The sequence below is a fragment of the Lonchura striata genome, chromosome 37, assembly GCF_046129695.1.
Source record: "Lonchura striata isolate bLonStr1 chromosome 37, bLonStr1.mat, whole genome shotgun sequence".
Classification (NCBI taxonomy): domain Eukaryota; kingdom Metazoa; phylum Chordata; class Aves; order Passeriformes; family Estrildidae; genus Lonchura; species Lonchura striata.
In genome coordinates this window covers 1,479,053-1,499,742 of record NC_134639.1, presented here as the reverse complement: position 1 = coordinate 1,499,742, position 20,690 = coordinate 1,479,053, and the positions used below count along the sequence as shown (strand labels likewise).

General features: G+C 50.4%; 1 protein-coding gene across 1 annotated transcript; it reads right to left on the bottom strand.

Annotated features, from left to right (window-relative positions):
• Positions 1-1,508: 1,508 nt before the first annotated feature.
• Positions 1,509-14,504, bottom strand: LOC144247989 (uncharacterized; the record flags this gene model as incomplete). Its single annotated transcript, XM_077789792.1, has 3 exons — positions 1,509-1,570; positions 11,080-13,956; positions 14,486-14,504. Coding segments are annotated over 3 exons (2,958 nt in total), but the record flags the coding sequence as incomplete, so codon positions are not given.
• Between the last annotated feature and the right edge of the window lie 6,186 nt (positions 14,505-20,690).

Below are 20,690 nucleotides of genomic sequence, written 5' to 3'. Positions count from 1 at the left end.
GCAAGCCTCCTGTTCCTATGGTCAGTTTCCATGGCAACCATCGGAAGACACTGTTTCTATTGTCAGTTTCCATGGCGACCATCTCATGCCCCCTGTTTCTATGGTCAGTTCCCATGGCAACCATCACCAGCCCCTGTTGCTATGCTCAGTTTCCATGGGAACCATCACCACCCCTTGGATCTATGGTCCTTTTCCGTGGCAACCATCCCGTGCCTCTGTTGCTATGGTCAGTTTCCATGGCAACCATCCCGTGCCTCTCTTGCTATGGTCAGTTCCCATGGCAACCATCACCAGCCCCTGTTGCTATGCTCAGTTTCCATGGGAACCATCACCACCCCTTGGATCTATGGTCCTTTTCCGTGGCAACCATCCCGTGCCTCTGTTGCTATGGTCAGTTTCCATGGCAACCATCCCGTGCCTCTCTTGCTATGGTCAGTTTCCATGGCAACCATCAGCAGCCCCTGTTGCTATGGTCAGTTTCCATGGCAACCATTGTTAGCATTCGTAAAAACACATAATCCCGGGATATGATTATCTGCAGCTGCTTTTGTTGAGAGCTCTGGGAATCAGGGGTACAGACCCAAATCTGACACCGACATGGCTTTCGAGCTGAACGTATTTTATATTGTATCGTTACACAACTTACATATTTATTATTAAACTTACATTGTTCTATTGTATACATTGACATAAGTTTCTTCTGATCTTTCTTAGGTCACTGACCAGTGTTTCTCACGATCATTCTAATGATTAAACAGCAATTATATTTAATTACTAAACAATCATCACATCTAACAATTATATCAATTATCATGTACTAGCTACACGTTGCAGTTCTAGCAAGTACGAGTTCTCCATGTGCTTAGAGTGTTTGCTTTTCCAGGGCCTACTAAGCTTATTTTTCCTTTTAACCCTTACTCCCTATGATTTTAAAACCATTTTACTATCAGAGGAATGGCCAATCCCAAAAAGCATCCCTCCAAAGGTTCTGAAATCTTTTTCGGATCCTGTGGAAGGATAGCCTGTTTGGACACAGTACCTTCCTGCGGCTCACTTTGAACCTCCGGAATTGGACATTTTTGGGTCAACAAAAATGAAATTCTGTATTAAATTTAACCCACTGGGAGTGGCAGAAACAGATAACCACATAATAGATGTCACTCCAAACCAACTCTTTTATAGAAATGCATCATCCTGGTGTAATTACACCAAAATGATGAGCAAACCATCCCTACAGCATCCAGCTTTTTACCAAAGGGAGTGTTTTTATTCTGTGGGGACAGATTTTGGCCTGCTATCCCTGCAAAAATCAAGGGCGGCCCATGCAGCATTGGGGAACTCTCATTGATAACACCTGATTTAGAAATTTTAAGGGAGCAGACACACAGGGGAAAAAAGATCCCTTGAGCAATATAGTCCAAATTGTGATGATGAAGTTTATACCTGGGACGCGGCTTGGAGAATTGCAGTAGCAATTTTCTCACCCCAAACAGCATCAGGGGTGGCCTTCACACAATTGGATCACATGGCATGTTGGTGGAGTAAACACACTCGAGCCATTTCATCTGCACTGAGCGACATGTTAACAGATATCAGCAGTGCAAGACAAGCAACACTTCAGAACAGGGCGGCAATTGATTATTTGTTGCTGTCACATGGGCATGGGTGTGAAGAATTTGAGGGGATGTGCTGCATGAACTTGTCTGATTACTCAAAATCTATCCATGAAAATATAAAGAAAATACAAAGCAGCATCACCAAATCGAAAGAAGTTACAAGATCCTGGTGGGATGATTTAATTAACTTCTTTAATCTCTCACCATTGCGAAGGGAGCTTTTGAAAATAGCATTTTATATTTTTATAGGGCTTCTAGTTCTTCTGCTTGTTCTGCCATGCATTTTTTGTGCAATACACGGGCCATGAACAAAGTGGCAAAACAGGTGTTTCTGGTTCAAACAGGAAGGAAAGATGCTGGAACTCAAAATGTCCCTCAGACGTTTTTGGAGGTTCCAGGCCCTGGTCGGAGGCATTTGCGACCCTGGCAGGCAGCTGCAAACAGCTGTGATTTTGAGTTTGAGACATTTGGAATGATTTACCAACTTTGAAGGTGGAACTAGCAGTCACAAAAGTTTAGATATTATAGTAGAAGTAGTTACCAAGCAGAGGGAAGAATTTTTAGTATTGTACAAGGGGGTTTTAACACCTGTACAGTGGGGTTTTTACTTTGTACATGGGGGGTCAGATGTTTTAAGATGGAGGAATGTAGGCCAGTCCTGTTCCTCCTCTTTCTTCTTCCTTACCTCCATGTTCTTGATGATGTTGGCACTTATGGATTGGTTCAGATTAGAAAAGCACCATTTAATATAGGTAGTAGGTATTGGGGAAAAACTGTAAACATGTATCATGTAATGTATCATGTAAAAGATAGCAGCAGCCCTGGGTGGGGGAGAGAGAAGAAGAAGACAGTGGTCAGAGAGGATGTCAGAGGTGTGTGCCTCTGCCTGAGCTGCTGACCAAACCGCAGTAGCCAGAGAAGACAATCTTTTAGATAACTAACAATAAACTGCCTTGAGACTGAACAACAAGAGGCTGAGAGTTTTCTTTAAAAGCACGGGTTGGAGGAGAGACTTTACCACCACATGGAACCCCTGAACCAGGCCAGGGTTCTGACAGCTGTATACCAACAGCCCCTCAGTTCCATGAGGTTTGTGCTGTCAGAAATGGTCTCCTTGGTTCTTTAAGGTGAAAATAGCTGCTTGGTTCCAGAAGGTTCTCAGTGTCACAGTGGTCTCCTAGGTTCCATGAGGCCCTGCAGTGTCACAATGTCCCATAGTTTCCAGGAGCCTCTGTCCCATCAGCCATGTCCTTTGTTTCAATGAGACCACACAATGACATAATGGCCTCTTGTTTCCATGAGGTTCCACAGCGTAACATGGTTGCCATGATTCCAAGGGATTCTGCTGTGTCATTATGGCCCCCTGATTCCGTGAGGTTCCACAGCATCACCATGGTCTCCTTGGATAAGCAGTATCTCTATGGACCATTGGTTCCATGCAGCCCTGCAGTGTCACAGTGGTTCCTTGGTTCCATGAAGCCCCACTGCATAGCAATGGAATCTTGATTCTGCGAGATTCTGTGCGGTCACAGTGGTGTCCCTGATTCTGGAGACCCTTGGTTCCACGAGGTTCCATGATGTCACAATGATCTCCTTGGTTCCACACTGTAACAATGGACCCTTGGTTTCATGAGATTCCATGATGTCACAATGATCTCCTTGATCCAGACTGCAACAATGGACCCTCGGTTCCACGAGGTACCATGATATCACAATGGTCTTCATGGTTCTGGACTGTAACAACAGACCCTTGGTTCCACTAGGTTCCACGTTGTCACAATGGTCTCCTTGAGTCTGGACTGTAACGATGGACCTTGGTTCCATGAGTTTCCTAATGCCACAATGGTCTCCATGGCTCTGGAGTATAACAATGAACCCTTGCTTCTACAGTGTTCCACGATATCACAATTCTCTTTTGTTCTGGTCTGTAACAATGGACCCTTGGTTCCACGAGGTTCCACAATGTCACAATGCTCTCCTTGGTTCTGGACTGTAACAATGGAACCCTGGTTCCATGAGATTCCATGATGTCACAATGATCTACTTGGGTCTACTAGGTTCTATGGTGTCACAATGGTCTCCATGGCTCTGGATTCTAATAATGGATCCTTGGTTCCATGAGATTCCATGATGTCACAATGATCTCCTTGGTTCCATGAGGCCTTGTTTTATCACAATGGACCCATGGTTCCATGAGCTTCCATAGTGTCACCATGGTCTCCTCGGATCTGCGTTGTCACAATGGACAACTGGTTCCATGGGACCCTGCTGTGTCACAATAAACCCTTAGTGCCATCAGGTTTTCTAGGGTCACAATGGTCTCCCCGGTTCAACGACACCTTGCAGTGTCACAATGGCTGCTTGGTTCCATGAGCTTCCATAGTGTCAGCCATGGTCTCCTTGTTTCTGCAGTGTCACAATGGACGCTTGGTTCCATGAGCTTCCTAAATGTCACTGGTCTCCTTGGTTCCATGTGGCCCTGCTGTGTCACAATGGTCCCATGAGTCCATGTCCCTTGGTTCCATGAGTTTCTGTACTGCCAAGAATGGTTCCTCTCCTCCAATGTGGGCCCACTGTGTCATAATGGACCCTGGGCTCCATGAAGTTCTTCAGCATCACAATGGCCCTTTGGATCCATGAGGTTCCTTCGTGTCACCACGGTCTCTGTGGATCCACATTGTCATAATGGACAATTCCTACCATGCAGTCCCACTGTGTCGCAGTGACCCCTTGTTTCCATGAGGCCCCACTTTGTCACCATGGACTCTTGGTTCCAGAGGTTTTATCCTCTAACAATGGACTCCTTGGTTCTGTGAGTTACCCTGCATTTTACAGAGGTTTCTTTGCTTGCCACAAAGCCCGGCTGTGCCTCAATGCACCCTTGGTTCCATGAGGATCTGGAGGATCACAAAGGATCCTTGGATCCACAGGGTGTTGAGGAATTTCTCATGGAACAAGGACGTGCTCTCCTTGATGCTGTTCCTTTGCAGGAGCTGGACAACCCTGGCCTGCATATTACAGAGTTACTTTAGTTACTTTAAAGTACTTAGGACATCCTTGGAAAGACAATAGGCCTTGTACAAACACAATAGCCAAGGCTGGGTGCTGAGTAGTACATGAAAACTGGCACATACTATAACCTGATCAGATGCTTGTAGAATAACAGCCAATCAATAAGTGACAATAGCAAATAAATATTCATTGGTTAACATAATATGATTACATTTATTATGTTAACCAATGAATGTTAATTTGCTATTGTATTATGTAAGGCGATAAAGGCATAAAACATGAAAAAATTAGACAATAAAGGAGGATGACATCAAGCCATATTGATTTGGGTGTCATTATTCCAACTGGGTCTCCGTGGCACCCTCTTCAGATTGTCAGCAACAAGGTGTCTTGATTTTCATACCTACTAAAAATGGATTAGGAAATACTGGGAATCCTTATCAACTGAGGATTGATGATATCAATGTATAAATAGGAAAAGTAAACAGGACAAAACAATTCCCTCTGCACTGTTTTCAATATAGTAGGTTGACTTTGAATACACTTGTGCAATCTGTCTAATTAACCACTGAAGAATTGAAGACTTGAATTATTTCCATGGGCTTGTCTTGCTTGGGTGTTTTGAAGAAATGTGAATGAGCCTTTGTCACTGAATTTCTACACTGAAGAGCTCAAGAAAGAAGAGGCCTCTGGAGTAGTAAAGTTCATCACCAACCTCCAAGGTGCTGAGGATCCATGCCCATCGGAGCAGCAATGAGCAGAAATGGGCACAGCTTTGGGGCTGCCCCAGCTCTGGGATGGGCCCTGGGCCTGGATCAGGAGCAGCTCTGGAGGGCCCCAGGGCCGGGGCTCTTGTGCTGGCCTGGGCAGATGGGATGGCAGGAGGGGCTGCAGAGCTCTCAGCACCTCAGTCAGAGGGGAGCAGGACACCCAGGGAGCTCCTTTGGCCTTGGCCAAGCCCCTTCCCCCATGGTGGGGCTGAGTCCTGGCTGAGCTGCAGCTGCTGCTGTGCCCTTGGCAGGGGCTGAGGCCGTGGGGCAGTGCCCAGAGCAGCCTGGGCTGAGCAGAGCTGTGGGGCCAGAGCTGGCTGGGCTGTGCTGGGGAGAGGCCCTTGGTGCTGCCCAGAGCTCAGGGCAGCTGGCAGAGCTGGCAGGGAGCTGGGCTGGGCTGGGAGAGCCTGGCACAGAAACCATCAGTGTCCATCTCAGCCTGGCTGAGCGGGCAGGGGCCAAGGCCAGCAGAACATGGTCGGCAAGTTCTCTGTGTGGGAGCTGAGCTGGTGAGCCCTTGAGCCCTCCCAAGGTCTGGGGCTGCACCTCCAGCTCCAGAGATGTGACAGATGGGACCAAAGAAAAGTCATTCCTGCTGTGTTCTTCATTGTGTTTGCTTGTACAGGTGACCTGGATCCATATGTAGACAAGCTGGTTTGTGTCTGAAAACACTGGTAAAATACGAAGAATACTATTTTTTAGCTGAAAATAATATTCCATGCATAACACACAGTGAGAAAGACACATATGATCAGAAGAGCATCTGAGTTTTTCAGCGGATAAGAGACTCAATGATGTCTCAGTAGTCAAACCTATTCAAATACTTTCTTCAGGGCTTCCTTGAGATAAGAGGTGACCACCAGAGGCCAAGGCCAGCCAGAGCTCTCTGTCCTGGCAACTTTTGTCTGGGAGAACCCTTGCATATAGGGAACTTTTCAGGAGGAGTATCAATTTTGGCCATGGGCACCTGGGAAGATGGATGGTTCATTTTAGTAGGAAGGAAGGCACAAAGCTCCAGGTCTCCAGGGGCTGATGAGAGGCAGCCCTAGGCATTCCAAGATCAGCTGGACCTGTCAGGTGGTCCCTGGGAGGCCCAACCGGCCAGACCCATTCCATGTTCCCTTGGTTCCACCAGGCCCTGTAATGTCTCAATGTTCTCCTTGCTTCTCAATGTCCCAACGGCCCTGCGCTTCCATGAGGCCCTGCAGGGTCACAATGGCCCTTTGGCTCCAATGGGCCCAAAGTGTCACAATGGTCTCCATGATTCCATGGGGCCTTGCAATGCCACAATGCTCTCCACGGATCCACAATGCCCCACAGGATCACAACAGCCCTTTGGTTCCACGAGACACTTAAATACCTGCAATGGACTCTTGGATCCACCAAGCCCTGCTGCTTCACACTGGCCCCTTGGGACCATGTGGCCCAGCAGTGCCACAGTGATTTCCTTGGTGCCACGAGGCCCCGCAGTGTCACAATGGTCCCTTGGATCCATAGGGTCCCCACCATGTCACAATGCTATCCACAGGTAGAAACCAAGGAGCCCCAGTGTTTCGGAGGCTGATGAACTGCAGCCACCAGAGGCCAAGGCCATGCCTGTCTGTCTGTCCTGGCAGCTTTGTCACACTGGTCTCTTGTTTCCATGGGGCACTGCAATGTCACACCGGCCCCTTGTTTCCATGGGGCCCTGCAGTGTCACAATGGTGGTGTCATATTGGATCCTTGGTTCCATGAGGCCCAGATGTGTCACACTGGCCCCTTGTTTCCATGGGGCTCCATAGTGTCACAATGGTCCCTTGCTTCCATCAGGCCTTGCAATGTCACAGGGATCTCCTTGGTGCCGCAGTATCACAATGGACCCTTGGTTCCATGGGGAGTCACAGTGTCAGAAGGGTCTCCTTGGTTCCATGAGGCCCTGCAGAGCCCCTTGATTCAACAAGGCCTCAAGGTGTCATGATGGCCTCCAGGATTCCATGAGGCCCCACAATGTCCCAATGGACCTTTGGTTCCATGAAGTCCTGCACAATTCCATGGTTCCTGAGTTCCATGAGGCCCTGGAGTGTCACAATAGACTCCTTGGTTCCATGGTGCCACACAGTGTGACAATTGCCCCTTGGCCTGCCATGCCCCCATGGTGTCACAATGGCCCCTTGCTTCCATGAGGCCTTGTAGTGTCACAATGGCCCCTTGGTTCCATGGGGTCAGTAGTGTCACAGTGGTCTCCATGATGCCATTTGGCCCTGCAGTGTCACAACAGACCATTGGTTTCACTGAGCCCCACAGTGTCACTATGGTCCCTTTGGCTCCAAGAGGCCCTGAAGTGCCACAATGGCCCTTTGGTTTCACAGGCCTCAAAGTGTCAAAAAGGCCTCCATGGTTCCATGAGGCCCTGCTGTGTCACAAGGGACCTTTGGTTCCATGATGCCCGAAAGTGTCACAATAGCATCCTTTGTCCCACGGAGTCAGAATGGACCCTTCATCCCATGGACCCCGACAGTGTTCACTGTAGTCCCCTTGATTCCATGAGGCCCTGCCATGCTCTAATGGTCCCTTGGTTCCAGTGGGTCCCAAAGTGTCAGGATAGTCTCCATTGTTCCATGAGGCCACGCAATGTCACTGTGCTCCCCTTGGTTCCACAGAGCCCCACAGTGGAACAATGGACTCTTGGTTCCATGAGGTTCCTCAGTCACAATGGTCTCCCTGGATCTGCAGTGTCACAGTGGCCCCTTGGCTCCATGTGGCCACGCTGTGTCACAATGGCTCATGGTTCCCAGAGGTTTCTCAGTGTCACAATGATCTCCTTGGATCTGCACTATCACAATGGACCACTGGTTCAATGTGGCCCCAATGTGCCAAAATGGATTTTGGTTCCATGGGGTTCCGCGGTGTCACCATGGACTCTTTGTTCCATGAGTTTGGGCAGTGTCACAGCTGAGTCCTGGGTTCTGTGAGGCCCCGCTGTCACCAAATCTCGGAAATATCACAATGAGGCTCCTTAACACTAATTTGCTATTTCAGAGGGTATAATTTATTCAGGCCTGAGGCCTAGTGAGGGATAACTCCTGATCTGATGCAGACATGTAATTTTACCAGTGTGTGGCTTCCATAAAGTTCCTAAATGCCAATTACAATTTACCCATTTCCATTAAACCCACCCCAAGTTCCCAGATTCAGTCCTTGTTTTCTCTGTCACTGCACCCTTGAGCCAGATGTCTTATCTTCCAGCCATCCCTGCTGGGAAAGCAGTCCCTGCATGCCTTGTTCCTGTGCTGAAAGTTCACAGGCAGGGTAAAAATGGAATTAAACCTTTGGGTATCAGCCCAAGGCTTTGTGTGGCCAGACAGGGGCAGCAGGAGGCAGAGCTGCCAGCAAAGGAAGGGGCCAGCGAGGTGGGGCAGCCAGGGGTGACAACAGCCTGCAGGGACAGAGGCGCAGGGCAGGGACACCGTGGGACAGCCTGGGCTGCAGAGGGCTCAGGGATGTGCAGCAGCTGCAAGGCCCTGACAGAGCCAACCTGTGCAGCCCTTTGGCCGTGGCTGCTGGCCCTGGGCCTGAGGCCACGAGGGGACAAGTGACCCTTGCAGCCCTGGGGCCTCAGTGCCTCCTTGTCCCTGCTCAGCAGCCTGGCAGGGCCGCCCCATGGTCCTGCCCTTGGCATTGCACATCCCCACATGCCAGTGCTCATCCTGGGAAGAGCCCTGAGCAATGAGGGAGGGACAGGATCTGCCTTGCCAGGGGCTGGGGCTCAGGCCTGGGCCCTTTGCATTCCTGAAACACATCCAGGTTTGCTCAGCACCAGAGACACCTTTCCCTTGCCTGTCCCAGCTGTCATCACTGCCTCCAGTGTTCTGCTCTGACTGGAACCTGGGGACACTTTCTCAGTCCTGTCCCTCAATGGGACCCATTAAAACTTCAAGAAGCTCTGAAGTTTTAATTTTGAGTTCTTGAGAAGTTTTTTGAAGACACATTCAGGGACTGAGTCTGATGTAAACAACACCAAAGCCCTGAGAGGGTCATTAAAATTTTTCTATTCCAGTTGTGGAGAAAGATTTCAAAGTGCTTGTAAGAAATACACATTCCTATTTTAAAGGGTGTATTTTATTACATTTCTCTTTAGATCAGAGGTGATTGCAGCATTCTGTGTTTGATATTGAGCCAGAGTCTCCCCTCAGGAGCTCTGGCCTGCTCAGAGAAGCTGTGCCCTGAGCTCTGGCCCAGCGTGGACAACCTTGCTCCACATTGCCCCAGCCCATCCTGTCTGTCCTCACTCACCTGGGACCTGCTGTGCTCGCAGAGCTGGCTGCACCCAGCCTAAGAGGGGCTTTCCCTTTTTCTATGTTTGAAGCAATCTAAAACTCCTGAGTTTCCCCATGAAAACAGACACCCTCCTCAGGCGTGTGCCAGCCCAAGGTGCCACCAAAACCATCCAGACCCGCCCTGGGCCAGCTGTGAGGGTGGATCATCAGCCCCAGCTGCACTGGGCACTGCAAGGAGCTGTGGCCATGGGCACTGCACTGACCCCACTGCTGGGTTTGGCTACCACGGCAGTCCTGAGAAATTAAACTGTTCTTGGAAACACTGGGGAGGACTGGGAATACTGGGGAACACTGGGAATGCTGTGGGAGACACTGGGACATACTGGGAGTGATACTGTGGGGATCTGGGACAGCCTGGGAACATGAGGAATGCTGAGGGGGAATCTGGGTGGACTGGGATGGACTGCAGGGGTACACTGGGACACACTGGGACATACTGGGTGTGAAACTGGGAGTGAAACTGGGGGATACTGGGACAAACAGGGAACATTGTGGGGAAGACTGGGCAACACTGGGGCATATTGTGGATGACATGGGAGGAACTGGGAGGGCCTGGGAATGAACTCAGGCGTATTGGGAGGGACTGGGCTGTGCTGGGAGGGCCTGGAGGGGCACTGGTGCTGTACTGGGCTGTACTGGGGATGAACTGGGCTGTACTGGGAGGGACTGGAGGGGCACTGGGACTGTACCTTGGGAGGGAGGACCAGGAAACTCAGGACATGCTTAAGAATGTTATTAGGTCATGCAGAAAGCAAAATAGAGAGGTAAAAGCTCAATTACAACTTAACCAGGCCACTTATGTGAAGGAGAATAAAAATGTTTTTATAAATACCTTAATGGCAAAAGAAGCGGTAAAGACAACCTCCATTTGGTGGGTCAAAAAAAAAGGTTCCATGAGGCCTCTGGGTGCCACAATGAATTCCTTGGTGCTGCAGTGTCATGATGGAGCCCTGGTGACACAAGATCCTGCAGTGTCACCAGGGACCCTTGGCTCCATGGGCACCACAATGTGACAATTGTTCCCTCAATTCCCAGAGTCCTTGCAGTGGAGCAATGGCCCCTTGATTCCATTGTCCCCAGGCTCTCCTGCTGGGGAAAGCAACTGAGTGATGAAGCATTTGCTGCATCTGAACACTGAGGTCCATCTTACCCCCTCTTTTCCTTATTGCCATTGTTCCAACTGCACATTTCTCAGAGGATAACCAGGGATTTTGGGACAAAACCACATTTTTTTGATTGTGAATGTCCCTGGGGATCCCCATTACACCAGGGTGAGGTCGCTCTAGAGCAGCTTCTTTCTCTCCTGGCAACCTTTTTCCTCCTCCCCAACCTCCTCCTCCTCTGCCTCCTCCTCCTTCTTGTTACCTTCATCCCCACTGTTCAGAGCATAATTCCAAGAGAAAAGCCAGTGATTTTGGGGCAGAAAACTGCTTTTCTGAAGGGGAACCTCCACAGTGGTTCTGGTCCTGTCAGGGCACCCTTCCTCCCTGTCCTCCTCCTCCTGCCCCGCACTGAGGGCACACCTGAGCTTTGCCCAGAAGAGGGGCCGCGCAGGGAGCTCGGAGGGCCAGCGCAGGTGTGTGCGCCGCAGCAGCACACGGCGTATGCGGTGGAAGGCCGAGAGCTCGGCCTCGGGGATGTCCTCGAGGAAGATGAGGACAAGGACATCGCGCAGCTCATCAAAGAGGTGATAGCTGGCCATCTGGATCTCCAGTGAGCACCACTCGCTGCGCAGGTACCCGCGGCTCACCACGCACACTGTGTGCCGGCTGTTGTACACAGCGTCCACGATGTTGTCCACTATGGCGCGGCCGGGGCGAAAGTCACGGTGGTGCAGGCAGAGCCGCAGGGCTCCGCACTCCAGTTCAGGCACCAACTCCTCCAGCACCCACCGCTCATCCCCAGAGTTGTAGGACACAAAGGTGTCGTAGGTGTAGCGCCGCTGCTCCCGCCGCCAGTGCCCACGTGCCCACGTGTGCAGCAGGAACAGCTGGTAGCGCAACCGCCAGTACCCACGGTGGTACAGCAGTGGCAGCACTAGCAGCAGCAGCACGGCTGGTGCTGTCCCTGCAAACAGGTACCGCCCCATGTCCAGGTAGCACACGCGTGTGTCAAAGGAGTGCAGGTACGTGGAGGCCCCACCCGTCTCACCGCAGGTGTAGTTATACAGGTAGACCACCTGCACGGGCCCACCTTCCAGCCAGGCAGGCAGCCAGGCATTGGCACAGCTGCAACTCAGCGGGCACTTGCGCAGGTCCAGATAGCGCAGGGCGGGGAGGCGGGTGGCCAGAGTCACATCCAATGTACGCAGCTCGTTCTTGGCCAGGTGCAGCTCCTGCAGTCGTGTTAGGTTGCCGAAGACCTCGGGGCCAAGGCTGCGCAGTCCTGCACTCTCCAGGTTCAGGCTGCGCAGCTGGCTCAGGTTCTTGAAGATGCCGGCAGGCAGGTGGCCCATCCCGCCATTGCTGTCAGCCAGCGTCAGGTTCCGCAGCTGTGCCAGGTCATCGAAGGCATCGTCAGGGATGGCCGAGAGTGAGTTCTGTGCCAGAGAGAGTGAGCGCAAGGCACCGAGGCCCTGGAAGAAACGTTGTGGGACTACACGCATCCCATATGGCTGCTGTGCCTGCAGATTCAGGTCATAGAGGTTATGCAGGTAGCGGAAAGGCGGCAGCTGCTGCAGATGTCGGCTCAGGTAGTGCAGCGCGTTGGCACGCAGGTCCAGCACACCCAGCGTCAGCTGCACCGGCTGGAACGCGGCCGCTCTCACCTCCAGCAGCCGGTTGCGGTCCAGGTAAAGTCGGCAAAGCCGCGGGAGGCCCTGGAATGCCTTGGCTGCCAAGTGCTGCAGGTTGTTCCCACCCAGGTCAAGCGTCTGCAGCTGGTCAAGCCCCTTGAAGGCGCCAGGGAAGAGCACGGCCACGCGGTTGTTGCGCAGGTTGAGGTCTCCCAGCTGGTGCAGGTCAGCAAAGGAGCCGGGCAGGAGGTCAGTGAGCAGGTTGTTGTCAAGGCGTAGGTGCCGCAGGTCGTGGAGTCCACGCAGCGCTGCGCGGTCCAGCCGTGCCAGCCCATTCACATCCAGCCGCAGCTGCCGCAGCACCGGTGCATTGTCAAAAGCGCCCGCACCAGCCACCAGGATGCGGTTGAAGCGCAGGGACATGTTGTGCAGCTGCCGCAGAACTGGGGACCCGTTGCACGATGGCAGCCGCTGCAGCAAGTTGTGCTCAGCCACCAGCTCGCTCAGCTCTGCGCACTGTGCCTGGTTCAGCAGCCGCCCTACGCAGCCCAGGTGCCGCAGCCGGTTGCCAGATAAATCCAGGGCACCCAGCACCGGACACTCGGCCAGAGCCCCATCGGGCATTGCTGTGAGCCCCATGCGCTGCAGCTGCAGCCTCTGCAGCTGCTGTCCTCTCAGCTGCTGGCACAGGTATTCCAGGCCGCTCGTGCCTACCTGTAGCCCTGACACGTCCACCTGGTGCGGGGAGATTCCAGGCACACGCAGCAGCTGCACTACGTCCAGCGGGTTCCCAGCCAGGTGCAGGTATGTCAGGTTGCTCAGGCACAGGTGAGCGAGTGGTGCAGGGTCTGAAATGTTGTTGTAGGACAGGTCAAGCTCACGCAGCCCTGAGGGCATCACCCCAGGGGTGGCCCCTGAAAGAGCTCCCAGGGAGTTGTTGCAGAGGTGCAAGACCCTCAGCGTGGGTGGCAGCCCCGGGCCCAGTGTCGACAGCATGTTTACACACAGGTCAAGCAGGTCTAGGTGCGTCAGATTCCCCACAGCCATGGCCACGGGCTCCAGTGCTTGGAGCCGGCCATCCCGCAGCCAGAGCGTGGTGAGTGCGGCCAGTGGCTGGAAAGCTCCGGGGGCCACTTTCTGTAGCGGATTGTGGTCCAGCCGCAGCGTGCTCAGATTTCCCAGCCCAGAGAACACACCCGTGGCCAGCACTGACACCTTGTTGTGGGCCAGGTCTAGGTGCACCAGTGCTGACAGCCCCCAGAAAGCCCCTGGGGCCAGGCGTTCCAGCTGGTTGTGGGTCAGATCAAGGGTGTAGAGCTGCGGCAGGTGGGCAAAGGCACCAGGGGGCACCTGGCGCAAGATATTGACAGAAAGGTTGAGGAATGTGGCAGTGGAGGGGAGGTCGCCCACTGCAGCCCCCACGGTGCTCAGGAAGCGCTGGATGCAGCGGAACAGACCAGGGTCCCGCGGTGCCTGGATGCAGTTGCGGAAGCCATAGGGAGAGACCCCTGCAGGCACCACCACCAGTGTCACCAGTGTCACCAGCAGCGGGGTGCACATCCTGACTCACCCTGCAGAGATCCTGGATGCAGTGGGAGAGAGAGGAGGAGGAAGCATATCCTTGGTACCACAGAGACCACGCTCAAGGCCCAGAGACCACACTTGGGGACTCAGGGATCCCCACCACCCTAGGGATCCCCTTGTGAACCAGAGACCCCACCAGCATCCCAAAGACCCAACTCAGGGCCCAGTGACCCCCGATCCACACCCCAGAGACCCAAACAGAACACCGGGACTCCCACTCTGTGTCCAAGGACTCCTCATCCCCACCCCAGGGAATCACATACATACTCCAGGGACTCCCGTCAGGGCCCAGAGGACCCCCCCACCCCCATCCACAGCCAAGGCAGACACACTCCAGGGACCCCCACCAGAGCCCAGGGACCTCCCCTAGGGCCAAAGAACCTCCACACACCCCAAGGACCCCTTGCCCCCCACGGATTTTGGGCACCCCCCTGCTCCCCGTCAAGTTCCCACCGTGCCACTGCCTCTGCTTTGGGTGATTTTGGGGTTAGAAATGGGAAGTTTGGGGTATCGCTTTTTGTCACCACTGCCCCAACCACCTCCCAGTGACGTTGGTGGGGGAGGCCCCTGCCCAGACGGATTTAGGGGTCCCCGAGGGGCTGGCAGGGCTACGAGTCCACACAGCTGGGTCACCCCGCCTCGGTGCAGACTCCCGGAGTCTGGGGGGCCCCTGGGACACCCAAGCCTCTTTGCCCAGGCCGCGCCGTCCCCCTGCTGCCACGTGCTGCTCTTGGTTCCTCTTCCCCTTCCTCAGACTGAACCAGCTGGTTTTGGTTCCTTCGGGGAAAATACTGGGCTGTACTGGGTTATACTTTCTTATACTGGGCTATACTGTACTATATTGGTCTACAGTGGGCTGTGCCAGTTGTACTGAGTTATCCTGGACTCTAAAGGCTGCTAGTGGGCTGTACTGGGCTGTACTGGGCTGTATGGGTCTGTACTGGTCTGTCCTGGGCAGTACTGGCCTGTACTGGGCTGTAATGGTCTGTACTGGGCTGTACTGGTCTGTACTGGTCTGTACTGAGCTCTAATGGGCTCTACTGGTCTGTATTGGTCTTTACTGGGTTGTACTGGTCTGTACTGGTCTGTACTGGTCTGTACTGGTCTATACTGCTCTGTACTGGTCTAGACTGGTCTTTACTGGTCTGTACTGGCCTGTACTGCTCTGTACTGTTCTGTGTTATAAGTTGAGGCGAATAATTTGATTCAGCCTGTTAAGATCAATTAATAATTTTATTAATTACAGCAAGCGATAGCAAGCAAAACAGCGCTGGGTTCAGCTGGGAGCCTGGCTCCGCCAAAAGCTGACAACCTTTCCTTCTCTTCAGTCCCTTTTTATCTTGCATGAGTGGGGGTGATGAGTCTCGTTCCACCGTGGTTATCAGTCCCAGGAACAATGGGTTTCACAAGTGGGGTGGTGTGTCTCCTTCCACTGCGGTTTATCAGTTTCAGCAACAATGGGTTTCCACTGCGGTTATCAGTTCCAGCCAGTCCTGCAAAATCTTTCACAATCTTTGTTTGTGGTTACCAGTCAAGCCTGCAAATTCCATGTCCCGACTTCCCCCCCTTTTATCCTAATTTCATACTTTTGATGAACAAACAAGTCAATGCAGTTTCTCACAGTCCCCCTTTCCATATTTTATCATTTTGTTCATCAAATAGTTTTATTTCTTGGTGGGCTAGAATCAAAGTCTCTTCTACTTCAGGATCTCTAGGGAGAGTTTCATATTTGGCTTTGATTAGCATCAGGTGTGCTGCTTCCGATCTTCTTTTTACTATTTCAATTACCTTGTTGAATATACATGGGCCAAATGTTAATCCTAACACTAATAATATTAAAGGACCCGCAATTGTAGATAGCAAGGTAGTTAACCAAGGGGAGTGATTAAACCAGGTCTCATACCAGCTCTGCTGGGCCTCCCTTTCCCTTTTCCTTTTCTCAAGTCCTGCTTTCAGTTTTGTCATAGTGTCTCCTACCACCCCAGTGTGATCTGCATACACACAACATTCTTCCCGGAGGGCCACACACAGTCCTCCCTGTTGTAAGAATAGAAGATCTAGTCCTCTTCTATTCTGCAGAACTACTTCCGATAAGGACCTTACTGACTTTTCCAATGCTGATATTGATTGTTCTATACATTCCAAATCTTCGTCTACAGCAATCCTCAGGGAATTAAACTCCTTTGTTTGTTTTACTAGGGAGGCTACTCCCGTACCGATACCTGCTCCCCCTGCAAGCATTAAAAGTGCGACTGTAAGTGTGGTCAAAGGCTCTCGTTTTTGTATGTGGTGTTCTGGGATGTTTTGTACATTATACATATATTCGTTGGGGTGATAGATAATTTTGGGAATCACAGCCACCTGTATACAATAGTCAGAGGTTTCGTCAAATATTTCTAAGGAAATACAGGGGGTGAATCCTCCTTTTGAGCAGATCCACTTGGTGTTTTTAGCGGGAACTAGCCATTTAGCTGGAGTATCTTCCCGTTTAGCTTTAGTAACAGTCTCACATAAATATTCCAGGTGTGTGGGTACTCTGCCAATACATCGTCCCCTCCCCATTGTTGAAGCCAAAGTCATTTCTTTACCCCGGGAATCTTTCCAATTACATTGCGGGGGATTGCTACCATTAAGACATCTCGCCTTTTCAGATATCCTTACAGCTTCGTAAAATGGAGGCCTAACATCAAAGCAGAGCCAACAGCGTTCTGTTAATTCTGGCTGAGTAGCATTTAAGACTTTATATACTCCCTCCATTAATTTCCAGAGAGTGTTAAACCGGGAATCCCCACTTGGCGGTGTTGTAGGAGTTGTAGTTTGGTTATCCGTTATCAGGTTCCTAGCTGTTAAATCCCCAACTATTACAGGATTAGGGCCCACTGCCTGTGTGTCTGCTGGTACAGGCCCTTTCTTTATGGTAAATACGCTCCCTCTGTCTTTTCCAGGTTCCCAATACCTAAAGCCCCATGATCTTCCTACCATCCATCCTGGGTCTGTGGGCTCAGTTATGTTTAAATGCACAAATTGGCAACTCCCTTTCCACCCGCCCAAGAAGGCGCCACTAGAATCCTTTTGTGGAGGGGTACACCCATAGGGTCCCCATGATACTTTAAGAAATTTATCTCCTGCTGCTTGCCAGTCTGAGGCTATTGTTTCACACCCCCAGTACCCACAGAAATATTCTCCAGGGTAATTGCAATACCCCTTTCCTGGGTTCGATGCTGGACACATGTAAAATCCTGCGGTATTAAAACAGGGCTCTACAGGGGCTAGTTTACATAACTGTGGGATAAAACTAGGGGGTCCGGATGTTATCTGACTCCGAATTACCCTGCCATCTATTCCGGTTAGCGTCCACTTAAAGGGCTGGTGCAGAGCCGGGGAACCCTCCCCTTTATGTATGATACAAAGCATTAAAATACTTATAATCTGCCAATAAGGGTGGGGTCCTGACCTTGTTTTTACTGCATAATATCCTGTTTTCCCTTTTTGGGTTTGTTGCCTTTTTGGTGTTTCAGAGGTAATCAGACGGGTCGTCCAGGGGAACCTAGTACTCGGTTGGCAATAGTTGGAGCATTTCAGCATTATTCCATTGCGGGGGGACCTGGCTTTTTCCCCTCTGCCTCACTCGCCGACCCAGTTGCTTCGAGCCGCGAGGTGAACCATCTTCTCGGCAGCAGTGGTACTCGCCTGGGCGTCCCTTCCCCTGCTCCTGCCTAACCTTGTACTGATCCCAATTTTTATCCTTGACCGGGGGTGGGTTGCACGGGACCCCCTTTAGTTCCCTCCGACAACACCCTTTTATAATTTGGGCAACAAATGGAGTGGGTTCGTTAGTATGGAAACAAAAGTTTCCTGGATGCACTCGTTTTGTGTATATTTTCCACCAATCCTCAGACTCGAAACGAACCCACTGATTTTCCAATTCCCCTAATTTTAACACAATTTTGGTTAACTTTCGTTCAGCCTTATAGCATTCTGTACAGACCCCAGTTGGCGGCCTCCCCTTTTGGCAATGGACCCACCACCGTTCTTGGCAAACTTTACATGCAAAGCACACAAAAGGATAACAATCACAATCTACCTTATTACAAATTATCAAATAATCACTAACAAGCAGGTAATCATATCCCTTTTGTTCCCCTTTGTGATCAACTTGAATGGTACACACAGAGTTCATCGGTTTTTCTTAATGGTAACCTTCAATTCCCCAGGCAGGCTGGTCACTTTCCACTGGTCATCTGTGGTGATCGGACCTTTAACTCGACTGGCATGTGTCCACCCCTTCTCGGCTGTCTGTATCGCAGTTCCTGTGGTAAGCAGAACAACAAAGGGGCCTTCCCAACGTGGGGTTAAAGAATTTTCTTTCCAGGATTTAATAAGCACATTGTCCCCTGGTTTGATTTTATGTATTGTAATGTCTAAAGGTGGCCTCTGTGTCAACATCCATTTTTCCCTCAATTCCTGCCTTCGGCTCATAATTTGTATGATATAATGCTTAATCTGGGAATCCTTCAAGCATGGATGGTCTGTAGGGGCTTCCATATCATAAGGCATTCCAAATAGCATTTCAAATGGGGAGATTCCTACATCAGTTCGGGGTTGAGTTCGAATATTTAATAAAGCCAGAGGCAAACATTTTACCCATGACATCTTGGTTTCTAACATCAACTTCGTCAGTTGTTTTTTTATTTCCCCGTTCATCCTTTCCACTCTCCCCAAGCTCTGTGGATGCCAAGGAGTGTGATATTTCCACTGGGTTCCTAAGGCCGTTAAAACATCTTTTGCGATTTTAGAAGTGAAATGAGGTCCCCTATCTGAATCTAAATATTCAATTAATCCATATCGGGGAATAATTTGTTCTAGTAACACTTTTACTACGGTATTTGAGGTGGCTCGGGCAGTAGGATAGGCTTCCACGTAATGGGTCAAATGGTCTACCAGTACCAATAAATATTTATACCTCCCCGCCTTTGGTAATTCTGTAAAATCTACTTGTATGTGTGAGAAGGGTCTTTGTGCTAGCTCCCTGCCGCCCATTGGTCTTTCTCTCAGTTGTTGTTTATTCACTTTTTGACAAGTTAAACACTGTTGAGTTACCTGTTATGCAAGGTTATAGACTCCTATACACATATATTTTATAGCAAATTGATCAACCAAGGCTTGTGTACCCCAGTGGGTTTTCTCATGGATTGCTTGTAGGACCCTCATTGCCATCCCTTTTGGGAGTACTTCCCGCCCGTCGGGCAATACCCATTTGCCTTCCTCTTTTTCTCTTATCCCCATCTGGCCTAATTTCTCCTTTTCTTGCACAGTGAAGTCTAGTATGTAATCAATAGGTCCATGAAACCAGCAATGTTTCTTTCGAGGGGTATCACAGGCACATTTTATTGAGTCTATCCCATAGTATTTCCAGCAAACCCAACACGGTGGATCTTCTAAGTCAGCTCCACAAGTGGAGCAATCCTCTCCTCTCTCCTTGTGACAAGCCCTGTCCATGGCTTTAAATTCATCAGGGCCGCTCGTTTCGCTTCCTGGTCCGCCAAATTGTTTCCTCGTATTGAATTTCCAATCCCTGCTTGATGTCCTTTTACATGGACAATGGCTATTTTCTCTGGCCCTCTCAAAGCTTGTAATACCTGCTGAATCAATTCTTTATGTACCAGCCCCTTTCCCGGTGAGTTCATAAGTCCCCTTTCTTCCCAGATTTTTCCAAAAGTATGAACTACTCCATAGGCATATTTAGAATCAGTGAAAATAGTCCCACTTTTTCCTTCCAATAATTTTAGAGCCCTAAGCACCGCATATAATTCGCATGCTTGGGCTGACCAGCTGGGGCTAAGGAGACCCGATTCTGCTGTCTTAAATGTTTTCCCATCTATTATAGCATACCCGGATTTCCTTTTCCCTTCCAGAACTCGAGAGGACCCATCTACATACAATCGAGTCCCTTCTTCTAGCTCTTCTTCCTCAAGATCCGGCCTTATTTTTGTTTGTTCCTCTATTTGTTGAAGGCAATCATGTGTTAGTTCTGTAATTGGTTCTCCATATAAAAACTGGGCCGGTTTTTGCAGGCTCGTTGTTTCTATACTTAACTTAGGAGAAGAGACTAGGATGCCTTCATACCTTAGAAGTCTGGCATCCATTATCCATTTATCAGCCTTCTGTTACAAAACTCCACGAATGTTATGGGGAGATATGACTTTTAGCTCACTTCCAAAGGTTATCTTCCCAGCTTCCTCTACCAGGAGAGCAGCAGCCACTATAGCCTGTAAGCATGTGGGCCACCCCCGGCTAACGGGATCCAGGAGTTTGGAGAGGTATGCTACTGGTTTCTTTTTCCCAGCCCAATCCTGAGCTAATACACCATATGCTACTCCCTCATTTGCACAAATAAATAAGTAAAATGATCTCTTCAAATCTGGAATGCTAAGGACTGGAGCATTGACTAGTTCAGTTTTTAATGCTTCTAATTGATCTTCATCATTGGTGCTCCATTTCAATAACCCATCATTAGTTAATTTTTCATATAAAAATTTGACTTTTCCACTAAAATTTTCGATCCATTGTCGGCAATACCCGAAGAGTCCCAGTAACTGTCGGACTTGTCTTTTGTTCTGTGGGGCCTGTAGGGAAAGTATTCCTTGGATTCTATCAG